The 17,805-nt window shown below is 47.4% G+C and overlaps 5 protein-coding genes across 5 annotated transcripts; 3 read left to right on the top strand and 2 right to left on the bottom strand.

The window, feature by feature from the left end:
• Positions 1 to 43: 43 nt before the first annotated feature.
• On the bottom strand, positions 44 to 1,717 carry FSST1_001265 (uncharacterized protein; the record flags this gene model as incomplete). The annotated part of the gene is made up of 2 exons (XM_083226773.1): positions 44 to 1,266; positions 1,321 to 1,717. The coding sequence occupies 2 exons, from the start codon at positions 1,715 to 1,717 to the stop codon at positions 44 to 46; spliced, it is 1,620 nt and encodes a 539-aa protein (XP_083091447.1).
• Positions 1,718 to 2,935: 1,218 nt separating this feature from the next.
• On the top strand, positions 2,936 to 4,350 carry FSST1_001264 (HNH endonuclease signature motif containing protein; the record flags this gene model as incomplete). Its single annotated transcript, XM_083226762.1, has 2 exons — positions 2,936 to 3,323; positions 3,386 to 4,350. The coding sequence occupies 2 exons, from the start codon at positions 2,936 to 2,938 to the stop codon at positions 4,348 to 4,350; spliced, it is 1,353 nt and encodes a 450-aa protein (XP_083091446.1).
• A 2,244-nt stretch (positions 4,351 to 6,594) lies between these two features.
• On the top strand, positions 6,595 to 8,311 carry FSST1_001263 (general substrate transporter; the record flags this gene model as incomplete). Its single annotated transcript, XM_083226750.1, has 2 exons — positions 6,595 to 6,875; positions 6,943 to 8,311. The coding sequence occupies 2 exons, from the start codon at positions 6,595 to 6,597 to the stop codon at positions 8,309 to 8,311; spliced, it is 1,650 nt and encodes a 549-aa protein (XP_083091445.1).
• Positions 8,312 to 8,833: 522 nt separating this feature from the next.
• On the bottom strand, positions 8,834 to 10,668 carry FSST1_001262 (uncharacterized protein; the record flags this gene model as incomplete). Its single annotated transcript, XM_083226740.1, has 2 exons — positions 8,834 to 10,394; positions 10,463 to 10,668. The coding sequence occupies 2 exons, from the start codon at positions 10,666 to 10,668 to the stop codon at positions 8,834 to 8,836; spliced, it is 1,767 nt and encodes a 588-aa protein (XP_083091444.1).
• Positions 10,669 to 13,559: 2,891 nt separating this feature from the next.
• FSST1_001261 (uncharacterized protein) lies at positions 13,560 to 16,472 on the top strand (the record flags this gene model as incomplete). The annotated part of the gene is made up of 13 exons (XM_083226729.1): positions 13,560 to 13,765; positions 13,817 to 14,081; positions 14,136 to 14,230; positions 14,286 to 14,413; positions 14,470 to 14,555; positions 14,603 to 14,733; positions 14,786 to 14,903; positions 14,963 to 15,080; positions 15,144 to 15,408; positions 15,463 to 15,517; positions 15,566 to 15,743; positions 15,808 to 16,028; positions 16,095 to 16,472. 13 exons carry the CDS (start codon positions 13,560 to 13,562, stop codon positions 16,470 to 16,472), a joined length of 2,244 nt encoding a protein of 747 aa, XP_083091443.1.
• Positions 16,473 to 17,805: the final 1,333 nt, after the last annotated feature.

Raw genomic sequence — 17,805 nt, 5'->3', positions numbered from 1 at the left:
GTCATCTCATTGCTCTCATCATCTCCATCTCAAGTCTTGTTTCTCATGCAGGAATGCGATAAACCTGGTACTCATCACCCGTGCTAACAGGGAAGATATTGAAAGTCGCGAACCCATCAGGGTTTTCGGGCTCAAGACGGACAAAGGCCTGGGCAGCGTATTGCTGTCTGGTGCTAACCCAGTAGGAGCCAGCAGGGAATTTCATCTTCTTGGTGAACAACTCAGTGTTGACCGTTGTGAGCACATTACCCTCATATTTTGATGTTGCGAGCGTTGCTTCCGTGATGTTGTATGCTTCAACCTCGCCCTCAAAGTCCACTGCCAGTTCGTTTACAGTCAGACCAACAGCACGAAGCTTGTTGGCGGCGCTGGACCATGCACGGCTGAAAATGTAGGCCTCGGGTCTGGAACGAGTAAGGTTGCTGGCGGGAGGAGTGTTGTTGCCAAAGACAACGGGCACCTCAGTATACTCGCCAGTCTCGACGTCGATGTAGTTCCATGTTCCATTTGTCCAGCGAGGCTGGTCGCGGACAATGATCTCTTGGTCGTTGGTGATGAAGTCAGCGCGGGCTGCTTCGACAGTGTCGTAAATCAGCTCTGCGTTGTCGGCGGCTGTCTGCACGAGGGCAAGAGCAGCAGTTAAACCAGCTGCTGTTCGGCGCTTGAAGTACTGGTTTCCAATACCGATACCTCGTGTCTCGGACAGAAACGCGAGACCTTGGCCCATGTAAACAGTAACTTCACCACGTGTATCTGTGACAAAGTCTTGAAGACGAATATCCTCGCCCTCCTCTTGGAACGCAACAACGTAGCCGCTGGTAGTGAAGTTCTTGTCTTTGAGTGCGGATTGAACCTTTGGTACGACAAGAGACTCAGCAAGAGAGCGGATATCCTTGTGGACGTTTGGGTTCTTGAAAGCTGAGAATTGATCATCCTGCGCAGGGATGTACGTCTTGTTGTTGTAGGTCAATCGGCGAACAGCATTAGTCTCGTGGCAGTCGAGATGGACGTGGGCGTTGAACTTGAGGTTCAAGGCCTTGACATCGATGGTTTGCTGAGACGCCATCTTTGTGTGGTCGCGGTTGGGGTCGAAGCTTGTAGCCAGAGTTCGCTGGAAATAGGCTGATCCGTCAGGACTGTAGCGTGGTAGAACCATGATATCCAACTTCTCAAGGATGGAGGCAGTCCATTCAGGCTCGGCGTCCATCTTTCCTAGTAACGCAAGGAGAGCTTCCTCTCCTGCTGGCTCGTTTCCATGAACTCCACCTGCAACCGGTTTGTGAGTCATCTTTACAAGTTGAAGGGCAATCTTTTACTAACCTTGGAGCCAGACACGGACTTTGTTCGTAGCATTGCTGCTGGCAAAGGGTGTCTCTTGGAGCAGTGATTTGGATGAAGACAGAACAACGTAAGGAATAGACCGGCCCTCCTCTGACTTGAAGGTAGGGTTGTGATACGTCATCCAGTCATTCTTTGAAGCAAGAGTCCAGAGGAACTGCTCTAGATACTGCTGCGGGTTTGGCGCAGCTGTTCCATTGGCAAAGCCCTTGGGGATGTGATCAGGGTCCAGGAATGCGGGTGAGTACAAATCATCGTCGACATCGGGAAAGTTTGATGCGATCTGTTCTGATTCCTTGACAAAGGGAACTTGGTTACCGGCGTATTTGATTTGGGCGGTCGCACCCCCGACCAGGGTAGCGACAGTGAGGAAATGCATGATTGACTGAGAAGGACTGTAGATCTAGGAATGAAAGATGACGATTTGGGCTGGGTTTATATAGACAAGATGATCGAGTCAAGTACCCAGACAACAAGCATGATAAAGCGAGTCAATCACCGACAATCAGGTTCGCCTATCCATTTTGCCTTCCTGTCTAGTCGTTAGTTTGAGCCGTTTGTTATCATTAAGCTTAAACATTTATTAGAGTCTCTCCGCGAAATATGGGGAAGGACTAGGGAATTGACGAATGATGAATCATGTTTTGGAGTCCAACCCCGCGATTTTATCTTTTGCCAAGATTGACGATGGAGGCGCAAGGATACGCTTGTCTCTTAGTTAGGGACTTGGCACTCCGGTTACGGATCTAATGAGACAAATCCGAAGTTCCGAAGTTCCGTATACAGGATAACGGATAGGGGACCATCATGATAAGTTAAGTAGTGTCGGCTAAGGGCATCATGAAGAACATTGTATCTTTACGTATCACGATAGCCAAGTCTCTACGTTGCTGGTGTGTTCGGTGACGCCAAAGGGAGGACAAGGTGTCGCACAAGAGATTGAGCATGGCTGTACAAAAGATAAACACAGTTGGTTCATGCTAAGAACATTAACAACGGCTGAATTGATACTATAGCCATGTAATAGTCTCTAATGCCGGTAATAATGACCAAACAATAAGACTATCGTCAATCACATCAAAAGGTCAACACCAGTTCCGGTTGAAAAAACCTGCGACTCAACAGACATGGCATTCTTAAAATACATTGAAAGAAAAGAGACAACAATTTATCGAACATACCTGGAGACTAGAACTCTGACATCAGTAATTAATTCCCTTTCCCGTCAAAAGTAAACCATGCAGATTGTATTTATGTCTAGGGTAATCTCTTAGAACAAATGACGTAGTTTAAAAGGACCGGTAAATGATTAATCCGAGACAACTCAAACACATTCCAACAGAAAGGAGAGATCAACAATGGCAATCCAGAGACACATTCAATATATACTACGGATACTCGCTTGTCACTCTGGCAGCTGCTGGGAAAGATGCCAAGATACCAACAGGTGGAAGAATCACGTGGTGATAAGATTAGAAGCGCGGTCTAGACCGCTAGTCCATTAACAGTATCCCGTTCAAGATCTTTCTACGCGTCCTCTCCTCACCCATGATCGCGTCGTCTTAGTCAAGACGCGTCCAGCCCAGCCCAGCCCATCATGACGACATCTGTAACCCCTCCTATGCGCGTCCACGGATGGAACGTCCATCTTGTCGCCGGCGATGATGACTTCCACTTCGCAGGCCTGTACCAAGTTCCCGGGAGTAACTTGATAACATTCCGCGATGTTATTGATGAGATGCGTCTCTGTTTTGACATTCCCGGCGAGGAAGACCCTTGGGAGAATATGGCCTTCATGCTGGTGGATTCACCAGATGATTCAAAGAGGAAACTCCCTTCTTTAGTTGCAGATGAGGATCTGGCTCTTCCTGTTCCTGCACTTCAGAGTTCGTCGCCCAAAGCTCAGCGTATAGTGACATATCATGTTATCCTGCATAAGCCCTGTGAGATTTCCTACGATAAACCACTACAAGATCATATCAAAGGTTCGTTTAGTCACTTAAGATCTTATACAGTATTCTTCGGAGTCACTGACCAAGGGCGCCAGATAAATGTGCTCGACACATCGACCGACCAACGCGTCGAATGGATAATCGCTATATACCCCTTGACAAACCATCACTGGACCCTCGCTATTCCAAAATGCCATTCCGCCGTACAACAAACACTCGCAGAGCTTCTCAATCTCCAAAAAGACGTAGGTCCGGTTCGTTTTCATCAACGACGGATGGTGAGCAGGAGGACATCAAGAACCTGCAAGTTCCACCAAAGATGGACTTGTCACCAGAAGAAGCAAGAGAAACCACAGAGACATTCCGGCATGATTGTCTTATTCATGCTGATCGTTGTGCTATTTCTGGGAAAGGCCAGTCGTGGTGCATCATTCCTTCGACTGGGCCAGGTCTTCATGCTTGTCATATTGTACCTCAGCATCATTTTTATGTCTACCCCCGCCATGACCAAAAGCACGCCACCGAAACTGAAGTGAAAATCCAAAATGAGAGACTCATTCAAGCATGGAAAGACACATGGTCTGGCAAAAACGGCATACTCCTCATGAATGATATTCGGCAACTCTTCGAAGCCCGACTCATCTCAATCCATCCCGACACCTACAAAATCCGAGCTTTTGTGCCATACGATGTCATAACCGACTTTCACGGCAAGAAAGCCAATGTTGCGCGAAAAGTGGATAAGTTGGCGTTGAGACACCACTACGAGATGTCATGCATTGAGAACATGGCTGCGCAGATGCCAGCGGCACTACATGACTCGGCCAGCGGGAGTACAGTAAGGTTCTTGGAAATTAGATCACCCCTTGGAAGGACGATTAGTTTACCTATAAATACCACTGCAAATAGGCAAGCCGGCGATCCGGCAAAGAGGGTAAAGTTGGAGGAGACGGCAGAGACGAGTACGCCGGAGGAGAGTATACGGGAAGAAAGTACACAGGAGGAAGATATCCAGAGGGCCTTGTCTGTCGAGTACGATTTGATAGAAGGTTCTGATTGACTTAGCTAGAATGATGAACGATCAAAGTAATCGCATGTTCATTGTTACAAGTCTCAATATCCTTACTCTACGAATGGCCCCTTCTTAGGCAAATATCGTTTCCAAATTTACAGCTCTCACTGCCAAGCAAAAAATTGCTTGGGCGGACCACACCGAAAGTATCTTCATTGACTCCCGACTGGTCCATAGTGTGAACAAGACAAAATGATCGACAAGCGGCAGTTGACGAACGAACGGCTTACATCGTCCACGTGGGCCGCTCGAGATCTTCAGAAGTTGTATTTTCTCGCACAGCACGCAATCACTTGTTCCATGCCAAACAACTCTTGTCTCGATTGTCGGAACGACAGGAACTTGGAGCTTTGATACGCTCGGACATATCTTCTACAGCATGCAGCAGAACAAGCCGAGGAATCTCCATTCCTACCACCTGTACAACGTATATCTGGAAACTCACCATTATGGGTGCTTTCCACGGCAAGTGGACTGTCGACGGGAAAGCAATTCTATGCAGCTGCAGCTACAACCTTGAAAACTCTATCATTTCGTCGCCAAAATCGCCTTTTTGAGATACAAGATAAAGTCGGTTCGGAGATATAATGTAATATTGGTGGAGAATAACAAAGGTTTCGCCGAGAGGTTGCGTGGAAGGGTAGTCGCTTAGTTTTGTATTCGAACCGGGCCGAGATAAAGAGGAACTGCCAGCCTGTCGTTAAGAGGCCCGGTTTGAGATAGATGATGGATTTGGCAGGAGAAAACGAGAGTTGTCAGATCTCACATTAGCTCGTCTTGGCTCAGATAGCAGAGCCTCAATCGAATCGCACGTCGTTTTCGTTGGAAATGATGACAACTAATTTGTTAAAAGAACGCCGAAATTCACGAAAAAAGTACTAAAATTCCGGCGGTGACTAAGGCGGTTATTAATAATAATAAAAACCGTCTTCGTCCAATATCCCAGTGGATGCAAAATCCTCATCATTTTTGAAGATCCGGGTCCAATAACCGGGTCCAAGACATGAACCGGAGCAGCTGGGAATTTGGAGTAACGTTGTCCGCTCCCGTTCTCCAAAAGTGAACAAGACTCCCGTGTCCGAGACTGAATGAGGGAATTCTCGCATGTTGTGCTCGTCCGCGGGATGATTCTCATCAGTAATCAACAGTGTTGTGTCGTGTTGTGCTGCTATCCGCGGGAACTATAGGCCATTGTGTCTTCCCGTCAGCAAAAATCAGGCCAGTTCTGGGTCTGGGTCATGTCAGCAGCGCACAGCAAGAGGCGCGAGGCGAGCCCGGGCAGAGTGACTGCAAAAAAAGAAACCTGACGGGGAACAAGAGGGTTCTTGTGTGCCGTTTGTGCCGAGAAAAACGGGTCGAGATGATGATCTAGCACCCGTCTTGGCGAAGCGCCATTTCTGCATGCCCAGACTTGGCCAAGACAGACGAGAACAAGTGGATAAGTCCGGGGTTTGGAGGAAAGCTTATTAGATCTCGAGATTGGGTTATGCGTGCTATATTCAGTACGGGCCATACCTAAAACCTGGGGGAACATGAGGCTCTTGCCTCCAACAGTACAAGGGAGGCACTTGATCAATGAGTTCTAGATTGATCCCCTAACTGTCTTGTCCCGTGGACTTGGTACCCTTTACCTCTTCAAGCCACGGGATGTCAATCCATTCTGGAACTCTCGAGGACACTACGTCTAGACCAAAACCGCCACTTAATTAAGAAACGGGGAACTATTTACCAAGGACCCATTCACTCTCTCCCGCGGGAACACCAACACCCCGGGAAGACAACCGGCAGTATCCCCGTTCTTTCTTTTTGCTGGTGACTACACTGCAATCACAACTCCAACTCTACCACGATAGTCATTATGCTTTTTCATTGAATCACAAACCGTTTCTCTTGTTCCTTGCCCTCGATACTCCATGGGGTAAACTAGTCACTTTACCCCATATTCCATGGGGTAAGAACTAAAACCTTCGCTTCCCCCCTTCCGCATGGTGATGGTCTTGTCCTTTCACTATAAGATACCTTGACCCCGAACTTCCCCAGACAGAAGAAGAAGAAGAAGAAGAAGAAGAAGAAGAAGATCCAGGCTCAGATTCAGATTCAGGTTCAATACTTAAAGAGAGATTCCTCCAGACCTTTCTCTTTCAAGGTTCTTGTGTCTCATCTTCATCTCGTCTCTTCAACCTTTTAGCCTTTTACTCTTCTTATCCACAGCTTCAACGACAAAGAGACATTATGGCTGGAGGCCCAGTGAAGAAGCCCGTCAACATCTTCAAGCTCAAAGAAGTTGACGAGCCACAAGGCGTGTTCAATTGGCGACTATGGTTCGCCGTCTTCGCCTTTGGTCTGATGGGTGCCGCTCGTGGAATTGACGAGGGTCTCATTTCAGGCGCTTTCAAATCCAAGGACTTTCAGAAATATATCCATTTCAAGGAATACTCCGAGGTCGAGCAGGCCAACATCAAGGCTAATGTTTCTGCCATGGTCCAGATCGGTTGTGTCGGAGGTGCCCTCATGTAAGTACCAATCAAACAAGCCACCGAGCCATGCTACACCGGCGCTAACCTTGTCGTGTGTCTACAGTGCGTTCATGATTTGTGATAGAATCGGTCGTATCTGGGCTACTCGTCAGCTCTGCCTTGTTTGGATTGCAGGAATCGTCATCTTCATGGCCAATGGTGGCAACCTCGGTGCCATCTACGCTGGTCGCTTCATCGCTGGTCTAGGAGTTGGTCAAACAGCAGTCGTGGGACCCGTCTACCTCGCCGAAATCGCCCCATCAGCTGTTCGTGGTCTCTGCACTTGTGTCTTCTCCGGCTTCGTCTATCTCGGTATCGTTCTGGCCTACTTCGCCAACTACGGCTGCTCTCTACATATGGGCGACGACACCCACGCCCGCTGGCTCGTCCCCACCAGCCTTCATCTCATGTTCGCTGGTTTGATCTTCCTTCTCAGCTTCTTCGTCGACGAATCTCCCCGTTTCCTTGTCAAGAAGGGTCAAGTTGAAAGGGCCACTGCTGTCATGGCTCGCCTACGACAACAATCTATCGACTCCGATTACATCGTCCGCGAAATGACCGCTATCCAAGCTTCCCACGAGCACGAGCTCGAGAGCGTCAATACCTCTTTCTTCGGTACATGTAAGGAGCTTTTCCTCAACAGCAGCAACCTGTACCGTCTGTACCTTGCCAGCATGGTCCAGGTTCTTGCTCAGTGGTCTGGCGCTGGTTCTATCACCTTGTACGCCCCTGATCTCTTCGAACTCCTTGGTATCCACGGCTCTGAGACCGGTCTCCTTGTCACTGCCCTCTTTGGCATCGTCAAGCTTCTGTCCGCCATCAGCTGTGCTCTCTTCCTGGTCGATGTTATTGGTCGTAAGCGCGCTCTTATGGCCGGTATTACTCTCCAGGCTTTCGCTATGATCTACGTTGGCGCATTCCTCACAGCTGTCCCTGAGCCTACCGGCTCTTCCGCTGCCGCTCGTGGAGCTATGGCTATGATCTACATTTCCGGTATTGGCTGGGCTCTTGGTTGGAACACCATGTCCTACATCCTTACTGCCGAACTCTTCCCTCTCCGAATCCGAGCTCTGGCAACCTCGTTCGCCATGACCCTGCATTTCCTGTGCCAATACGGTAGCAGCCGCGCCACACCTAACATGCTTCTGCCTACATCAAAGGGAGGCATTAACCCCAACGGAACATTCTGGACCTACGCTGCCATCCTCGTCGTTGGTGGTCTCTGGGTTATCGTTTCCGTCCCCGAGACCGCTGGCCGATCTCTCGAGAGCATGGACAGACTTTTCGATCTTCCCTGGTACAAGATCGGCTTGTTCGGTAACAAAGACGCTGAGGAGCAGGATGCTGTTTACAACGAAAAGGAGGAGATGGCCATGAACACACATGGCAACGTTTCCTACATTGAGAACAGACCCACCAAGGAGATTGCTTGATCTGGTTTAGAGGCATGGGATAAGCTAGTATGATTTTGACATGAATTAAGCGAATTGATTTACATTTTATATCACTCTGCATCCGTTTTATCTATTCTTGGCGTGATATCTATATGTTACAGTGATATGTACCCTAAGTAAAGCCTTGCTGCAGTAGCGCCGTCCCCTGGTAGATGACATTAACCGAACCCCAATTCCAGGTTACTGGTATTTCCGACGGCGACATGGCTCGTTTCGGCAAACTTCGAGAAGCATATCGCGAGGTGAAGCTAGTCCACTACTGCTCGAATGGGTTGGGACTCTCGCCATTGACTCGTCATAAGAACGTGGGAGCACGATGGACACAGCTACCTACAGCTTGACGGTATTTATCACAGGTACAATAGAGAAAGTGAACGATATAGTGCTTTGATTAAACTAGATTACTTTTATTTTATATATATTCGCCATCGTAAATCAGCTACGACATGCCCCCGGACAATGCCAGAGGACACCGGATGCTTTGCTTTTCGATGTCTCCAATTAAAAGACCATACCCTTGGTCTGCTTGCCCTTCTCTTCCTCAACCTTTCGGACGTTGATGTTCTTCCAGATAATAATTGAAAGAACACAAAGGGGCATGGTAGCAACACCAGTAATAGCCATGAGTCTCATGGTGTGAGCATAAGCACCAACAATGGCCTCACGCTCAAGCGAGCCATCAGCGAAGGACTTTTGGACCTCAATGTCACCGAAAATAACGGAAACGTTAGCCTTGGCAGCCTCGGGAAGGCGTTGAGCCAGTTGAGCAGGCATAACGTTGTTCCAGAAACCACCAGCGATGGCATAACCGATAGCAGCACCAACACCACCAAAGAGACCAGAAAGAGCGCTGGTGACGGCGAGGTATTGGTGAGTGACGGGAGCCATGACAGCGACTTGGTCGACGGTGGAGAAAACACCGGCACCAAAACCGACGAGGATCTGAGTGAAAGCCAAAAGACCGACGTTGGTGTTTTCATTTCGGAAGGGAATGATCAAAGCGGTACCCAGAAGCATAATGGGAGCACCAGCCATGGCAGTCCACTTGATGTTACCAGTGCGGGCAACAAACCATCCGACTCCAGGCGCGATGACGGAAGAGGTCAGGGAGTAAGCGTTGAGAACGTAGTTGGCGTTGGCGATGCTCAACCTGTTGACAACCTGGAGGTAAGAGCCGAAATAGGCGTTCCAGCTGAAGGTAGACAGGAACATGATGGCATTGAGCAAGCAAGAGCCGATGATGGTTCCCTGCTTGAGGTACTTGAAAGGCAAGAACTGAACAGGCGCTACCTTTGCTTCATAGACATAGAAGATAGGGATCAGAACAACACCAAGAACTTCGAGGGCGATGATGTAAGGTGTGGCCCAGGTCTTGGGAGCATAAGCAGCCAGACTGTAAGGAAGAAGCAGGCAGGAGATGCAAGCACAAAGAAGCAAGATTCCGACAATATCAAACTCAATGAAGTAGAACTTGAGAGACTGGAGGAATGTGCGGTTTGATCGCTTCTTTGTGATGACACCTTGCTTGGTAGCTGTGCGGAACATGTGAATCATGGTAGCCATCGCAGGGACACTGCACGCGGCAATGATGATGGCGAAAGCTCCAAAAGCCCAGCGGAAGTTGAGATTCTTGTAGAAGCCAGTGGCAATCTGGGGACTGGCAAAGGTAGCGACGATACGAGGTGTGGTGTTGATACCGTAGATGAAGGCACGGTTTGTTAGGGTAGTCATATCAGCCAGCATGACGCCGATGACATACATGATTCCGATATGGCCAACCCAGTAGAGAATGTGAGCGCCAATGTACATCTGGACAGTGGTACAGGTGGCCTTCATGATCATGCCAACAAGGCAAACAACCATCATAAAGGCGAATCCTTCGACTCGACCCCAGACATCGATGGCCTTGGCGAGGGGAAGAGGAGCGCATGCTCCGATAATGGAAGCCAAGATACTTCCAATGTTGAGAAGACCGTGAGCACCGAAACTTGAAGTGATATAAGGGTTGAGAGCTGAATCGACATAGTTCATGATCATGTCGACAAAAGAGATCAAGTACAACCTGATAGGATAATGTTAGACATGGCCTCCACAGATGCTCTCCAAAAGGTGAGGGGAATAAAAGCTTACATCAAAAACATGCTAACCAGAGTCTTTTTGGTCCACACCGAGGTAATGGCGCGCACGCGCTCAATTCCCTCCTGATACTCACCGTCGGACTCAAAATCGGAGCCTTCAGGACGAGCAGCAGACTCAGTCTGTGGGATGGCATTGTTCTTCTCCTCGTCAGAGGATCTGCCATCCTTGTTAGGTGATTCAACCATGATGGGGTTCATGTTGGGCAATCAAGCACAAATAAATTGCTGTGATTGTGTTTGGCAGTGGAATTGATTGAAGGAGTAGGGATCAAAAGTGTCGAGAAAAGGAACTGTCGATCTTTTATCAATCAGCAGAGGCGAAAAAATATTCCAAGCGTTAGTATAGACAAGGTGTGTCTTGGCAACCCTTGAAAATGCCAAGGGTCTAACGAACCATCAATGGACTGGCGTCTGAATCCTTCCGGTTGTGGGATCCCGAGGTGGGATTAATTGCATGGTCAACCCGGCACTGTGATGGTCGATTAAAGTGCTTGACTATTTGTGTCTCCTAGGAAAACTCTGGTGGCAATGGAGGTGGTTGGACCGGAGATTGTTTCCAGAATCAGATTAGATCTTTTAGATATAACTCCTCTGCCCACATGGTGCATTATTAGCGGTGATTCTATCTAATCAATCGGCGGTTTTGATCATCTCATCAGACCACTTTGATCATCAGTTTGCCATCCTTTGGTCTAGTCTGCTTGTCCATTATTCCCTGATCCTTTTGCCTTTGGGGACTTTGGTTACAGGGGGGTTTGGTGGAATGACTTTGTGTACGCGGCAGTTGTTTATCTTCAAGCTTAGAAATACAGTGTTGACAAAGAGAAAAAAAGACTGCCGATCCAATCCCCCAATCTCGTAAATCCATCAATGCCACTCTTCAACGCGGCAGAGGTATAATGCCCTGGTCCTGAACCAGGAATTAACGTCTTCTAGCCAATAAGCTTGAATATCTACCCGAACATCCCTGTCACTGAACCGGACCTACGGTTCAATGTTGGCTCCGTTTCTGCAATATCCTTGCAATAGCCTGATAGTCATATGCGCGATAACGGGGCCGTTCTTCTTTTATTTCAAAACCTCTTGAAAGTAACCAGATCTGGACTCTAAGATTTTGAACCAAGTGGAGATAACCAAGCAAAATCATTTTTTTCTTCGTCTTACACTCCACTACTTTACCAGTAGAACGGGCGAAAAGGATGCTAGCTTGGCCTGGATGAGTCTTGTGCGCAGGTGCCAAGGTGCTAAAAAGATAAGATCTTGTAGCTTGAAAGACCATCTGAACAATCTGACTCTCTGCGTCTTTTTCTTACTCGGCTAACCTTTCTTTCTCAAGTCTGGTCCCCTGGTGGCGTATAGAATACCCGATCATTCCCGATGATCAGTGTGTCTAGGCACGCGGCCTTGACAGTTTGGGCTTAACGTCTTTGCATCGTTGTTGAATAGCTCCTCGGCGAACCTGTATTTTATCAACAAACTCCGAGTCTGACATGGGCATCATTTCAGAATTTGCCTTGTCCCCAGCGACCGATCACGAGTTGACAACTAGCCTTTCTACTGTGCCAAGATCTCAGAGGGGGAACGAGGCGGCTGTCCTGTCCGACCCTCATTTCCTTGCATTGAACGACATTCTCGGTGTTGGAGTCGCTTCGAGTACTCTGCCCCGTTGATGACTGATATCGTTGCGGATACAACAAAATTAATGGGGTTTCTTACCAAGTCATTACGAGTCCCCTTTTACTCTTTGTGGCATGTTCAACCAAGATGAAGAAGAAAAGCAGTCTATCTATTAAGTAAGGAACTATCCTGATCGCATTCGAGTTATCATTCGCCTACTATAAGCGTTCTCAAACCATTTCTGGGAGGTAACCTCTACCGTACCTATAACTTAACCTGCGGCCAGAAAATCTTGGATCCAGGCATGCAATCTGTTGTGGGAGTGTGCTTTTTCTCTCGCACCCGCTGCTGGTGTATTTCCAAGAGTACCTTGCTACCCGAGAGTTCAAGCGCGAGACGTGAGCGACATCATGTTTAGTGGTGAGGAACGCTTCGCTTTTGGTAGCAATTTACGTGTCCAAATAACGGTATGTGCGACTAGACATTATTTCAGAAGTTTTCGATAACTAGAAAGCAATTGCATCTCACTCAATGTGCGATTTATGTAGCCGACTTTGATGAGCCAAACACTTCAAGCTTGACCTGAGAAACAGACAGGAATCCCCGATATCAACAATCAGATTTGAGTTATCTTATGCTAAAATGAAGGCTCTTTTTGTATTAGTCTAACAGGAATTTCTGTAAAGCTTGCGCTATGATTGTCTTACTAACATGCTTCTCTCCACCGCATCACCATCAATTCTCAGATGACGAAGCCTTGAGCCTATACTTCTGACTGATTTCCTGGCTATGCTTTCCATTCCCTACATCCTCTTTGGTAACATTCTCTTATTTGCTACCCTATTTTCGAGATAGTAATACGGCTTGCAACAGCAGCTCATGCCGTGTGCACGGTCAGCATATGGGGAATGTCGATCTCCCTCGTGTCTCGCCGTGTCATCGGCAACTCGGTAAGTAATCACCATATCTACTGGGTGACAGACAAATGACCCCCGAAGCGTTAGGGTATAAAAATATATGGTCTAAGAACTACACTCGAAGGGGTATAAAGTGACCTACTAGTCTCGTCCCTTACGTTCCCAGTGGTCAATGTTTCTAATAACCTGAGACATATACAAGGGAGATATAGAGAGCTAGATGCCAATAGCAAAGAATTGCCAAGGTAGAATCGCAAATACGGAAATGATTCGCACGGGCACGGCAGATCGGGCTTGCGGCTGAGGTAGATCTATAGCTAAAAAGGCTCAATTGCCTTGGTATTAATGTGATTAAATATCTCAGATGTCTTACAGTGACGTTGCTCTACATTGCAGCGAAACTTACTGTACCAATCGCCAGCGGCAAAACACCTATATACCTGTAATGTTCTATATTTATTTACCCATTACCTGGCACTGTTGCTGTTCCTCCTACTTACCACGACACAATTACGTTAAATCCAGCAGACAAACAATTCATCTAAAAAAGAAGTCATGACAGGCACAGAAAATAAAGGACAGAATGGCGCAAAGAATAGCGACAAGGCCGAACAAATGCTCTTTGAGATTTATTTTGTTGACACTTCCACCAAGGCTGCTCAACTTGACAAGATCGCCCCTGTACCAAAGATAGAGATGGAAAAGAAATTGTCCGAGGTCCGAGCCCACCTTCGCGCCAACAAGGCTCTATCATGGAGAGAGTAAGTTACTGGTTTGTTTTCCGACTATTGTCGCGTACTGAGTCTTCGTAGGGCATCATGTACCTTCTGCACTCTCTCAGGAGCTGAGTTGAAGGACAATCTAACTCTATCTGACTACAAGGACCTTGCTGCGAGCCAGGGAAAGGAACCTGGAGCTGAGCAGGACAAGTCGAAACAGATTGTCACTAATGTCAAGGAAGTTGACAGAAAGGAAAAGACATCGATCAAAATTTACTTTCGATCGCTTAAGCGCAACTTGGGACTGGACGAGAAGACCAAGGAGTTTCTGAAGCAGAAGATGGAATTTGAGCTCAAGGTATGTCTATACCTGAAGTAATGATGCTTATCTCGGTTTCTGACATTAGACTAGAAAGCAGAGCTCTTGCCTGAAGAGGAGCGCAAGATGCTCAAAGGTTCATACAGCCATCGGGACTTTATGGCAGAAGTTGGAACCGGAAGCATCATGTGAGTCACGATCCAGTCCGCATCAAATGTGTTGCCACTAACAGCCTGTTGATAGCCATCCGGCCGACATGTCGGAGGAACAGTGGAACTCGGTGGTAGAGACCAATTCCTTGCTACATGGGAACACCATTTTCCGAGAAGCATACAATCTTCCCATCACAGTGGAAAGGGCCATGTACCCGGGTAAGTGACGACTGAGAAATGCAAAAGTTAAGTAAAGCAAGGCTAAACGGAAGCAGCCTTTCGACTCAAACCCCGGGCCATTTTCGACTTTACTGAAGACGGTACCAACAACGGGACTGGGAAGGAAGGGAGCAATGGAACAGTAAGTGGTGCATGGATATAAAACAACTTTGCTTAACAAGACTGTAGACTGAAGAGTACCGAATCCCTCGATTCATTGTTACAGATGACGCGTATGTCGAAGTTTCTGAGCACAAGACATCGGTCATGACGGCTATGGCTGAGAGTTCTCTTTCCAAGAACTCATCCGAGGTTGCCATGTATGTTATTGGAGCCAGATTTCGTGAGTATCAAAGCCGCTAACCTAAGCAGAGGAGGTGGTGCTTTCGGATGGAGTGGAGGTGTCACTGGTGGTCACGAATACGAGAGCAGCGAGCGCAACCAGATACGAAGGGATGAAGAGACCGACCATATGATTATCACATACAACGTGAGTCCAATATATCGAGATCCTTCTCAGATATACGATTAGCTAATCCAGATTTATAGTTCCCGCGTGTCACTCTTAGTCTCGACTATGATAACCTAGAGCTGACTCAGGAATGCAAGAATGATCTTGCTACTGTAAAAACTCGTGAGGACGCCGGAAGGTTCAAGAGAAAGTTTGGTATGCCATTGGAGTATGAGATCTTCTAGCTATCCCGTTGCTAATGCAGATTCACTGTACCAGGATGTTTCTTTTCTACCAAGGTACAGTTGGGTGGCCGTCTGCATTCGACCCAAGAATCCAACGCTGTAACGGGCAGCACAGTTGGAGAAAAGTCGAAACGGCTCAAGGTTACGGCCGCAGCGTCTTTCGCTGGACCGGCGGCTGAAGGTACTGTCAAGGGAGGTTATGGAGAAGACAGTACGCAACAGAACAAGTCTTCGACTTCTACATACGACAGTCATATGGCTTGGGAGGCCAAAGGAGGCGACACCCTCCTCTGTAATAAGTATGTTGGGACTGGCCCTACCAATACTTACAAATATACTGACATGACTGTTAGTCCTCCTGCTTGGTGTAGTACCGTCTCATCTTACTACAATTGGCGGGTGGTCAAGGTATAAATATGTACCTAGAGTTTATGAACGCATGCTAATACTGCACAGCAAGACAACGTCATCTCGATTGAAGATATCATTTCCCAGGTCGCGAAGGATCAGAAGTATGTCTTTGAGAATTTGAAGAGATTCGAAGAACGCGCATCAAGTGATTCAGTGGATATCTGCTTCTATCACAAAGAAAGCTCAAGGTATCTAGGATTCAATACCGATGCTGACTCTGTCCGTAAGTGTTACATCGCCTGTCACGTATTGTCAAGGCATAACCAAATATTGATATGCGACTTTAGCCGGGATCATTTTCGCAGATCTTTTCAAGAGAGGAGATATTCCAGCCCCGGACTTCCTCGTCAACTTGAAAGATAACCCAGAATATTGTAAGATGGTTTATGCGCAAACGTTGGGAAGAGGCAGCAGAAAGACACTTTCTTTGGGAAGCGTGCAAAACAATGATGCGCAGGTGTTCCAGCTCTCTGGGAAAGTGGTACAAGGTGAAAATCAACGTCTCCGGGTAAGTCGACCTCTCTTTTATATGTACACCGATGTATTAAATTCCCTGACTAACGAAACCTCTCAGCTCATGAAGCAGGAAGGTTACAATGTGTGGAAGGCTGATGCCAACTGCCCAGTTGGCTACGTCCCTGGCACCGAGAAGTATAAGAGGACCCAGTTGCAAGAATGTTACAAGGTCAAGAAAGAAGAAGAGGTGCGCATCCGCTGTATGCCCGTAACTGATCAGACTGCACAAGGTCTTGGACAAGAGGTAAAAGTGGTGATTGAGGTCCACTCGGGGACAGAGTTTTTGGGACATATCCGAGAGGCAGATGGACACAAGGGGGCAGTGGTGGTAGATCGCGGTCCCAAGGACAAGTTCCAGGACAAAGGTGACATCAAAGCCAGTGATCCATTGCAATTCACTTTGCGATACCAGCCGTACGAAGACAATGCGCTATAGGAGCCCCACGGACGATCTGAGCCATTGTGAGGGGTTCGCTTCATTTACAAGTATGACGTATAGATATACACTAGTAACATGCGTAGCCTTCTTTTAACTCATCGTTATCACGATTTGAAAGATTACCCGCATTCCGCCAACAATTGACTAGTACGAATAATGACCTTTTGAAATGATATTGGCATAGTGGACCGCATGAACGGAGTTGAGCTGAAGGTGACGGGCAACAAACCCTGGTGATGTACACTCTGTACGTTGCAGCACTAAGAACCCTGGTTCTTCATCCAATACTAGTCCCGGAATGACAACTGTGGCCATTAGAAAGGTATAGCTTATAATAACTGGTAACCTTCCACCTGATCGATGAGCGCAGAGTTGGCAAGGCTTCCCTGTCATTAATGTTTCTCATTTCAGATATCAAAGCGCAGAAGATGTTGATCATCTGTTGTATATAGTGGAGGGTTTGAAATAAGGCACAGCATTGACAGGCTCAGAGTAAACGGCCTCATTTGACCCGCTGTTGTTGACATTTGACAAGTCTATGCACTAACTAAATTAGTTTAATGCCAAGTGCCCGCAGCAATGGCCATCTTGACCGGTCAGTCGGTGTGTGGAAGAGTGACAAAAGATGGACAACTTCAATAATTTTGGAGCAGAAATATCGGGGGAAATTCCTTGTGTTGTATGATTGGGAATTAAGCATGCTGCCCTGGAATTGATCTATGTCGCCATCGCGATTTATCTGCTCACAAGGAATATTTCGACACGCGTCGGAAACCCCGGAGAACCATTACAAGGAATCCCATGTCATTCCGCACATGCTGTTAGGCTGTGGTGGGTACAAGATGCAGGGGTAACATGTGTCAAATTCCGCAATGGATTCATATGTTTCGCCACAACGGAATTGGATACACAGTTTCATGTGAAGATCAGTTTGATCTTTGTGACTATCAGAAAGGATTGGCCATTCATTCAGGTACCGGTTTCAATATATGTAGGGCTCTAACAAGAACCCAAGCTTGACACTACAAAGGTCACATCCCAAAACTCTGCCTAATGTGGCATCGACTCTCTTACTCATTTCGTCTATTGTACGTTTTATAGTAGTCACATCTGTAACCGTATTCTAATCCATCTATCCATTCAGAAACCATCCCCCACCTACCACGAGGCATATTGTGATCGACAACAATCAACGACTGCAAAAAACGCTTGGAGCACAGACTAGTTATAGCGTTGCCTGTAAAGAGCACCTGGTAGATGAGATCCATGCTTGATTGGATTATGTCCAAACGAACGAGTCTTGATCGAGCAGGGATCAGCAGGTCCCAGA

The sequence above is a fragment of the Fusarium sambucinum genome, chromosome IV, assembly GCF_050947815.1.
Source record: "Fusarium sambucinum isolate potato_lamoka chromosome IV, whole genome shotgun sequence".
NCBI lineage: Eukaryota > Fungi > Ascomycota > Sordariomycetes > Hypocreales > Nectriaceae > Fusarium > Fusarium sambucinum.
This window is presented reverse-complemented; position numbering and strand designations above follow the sequence as displayed.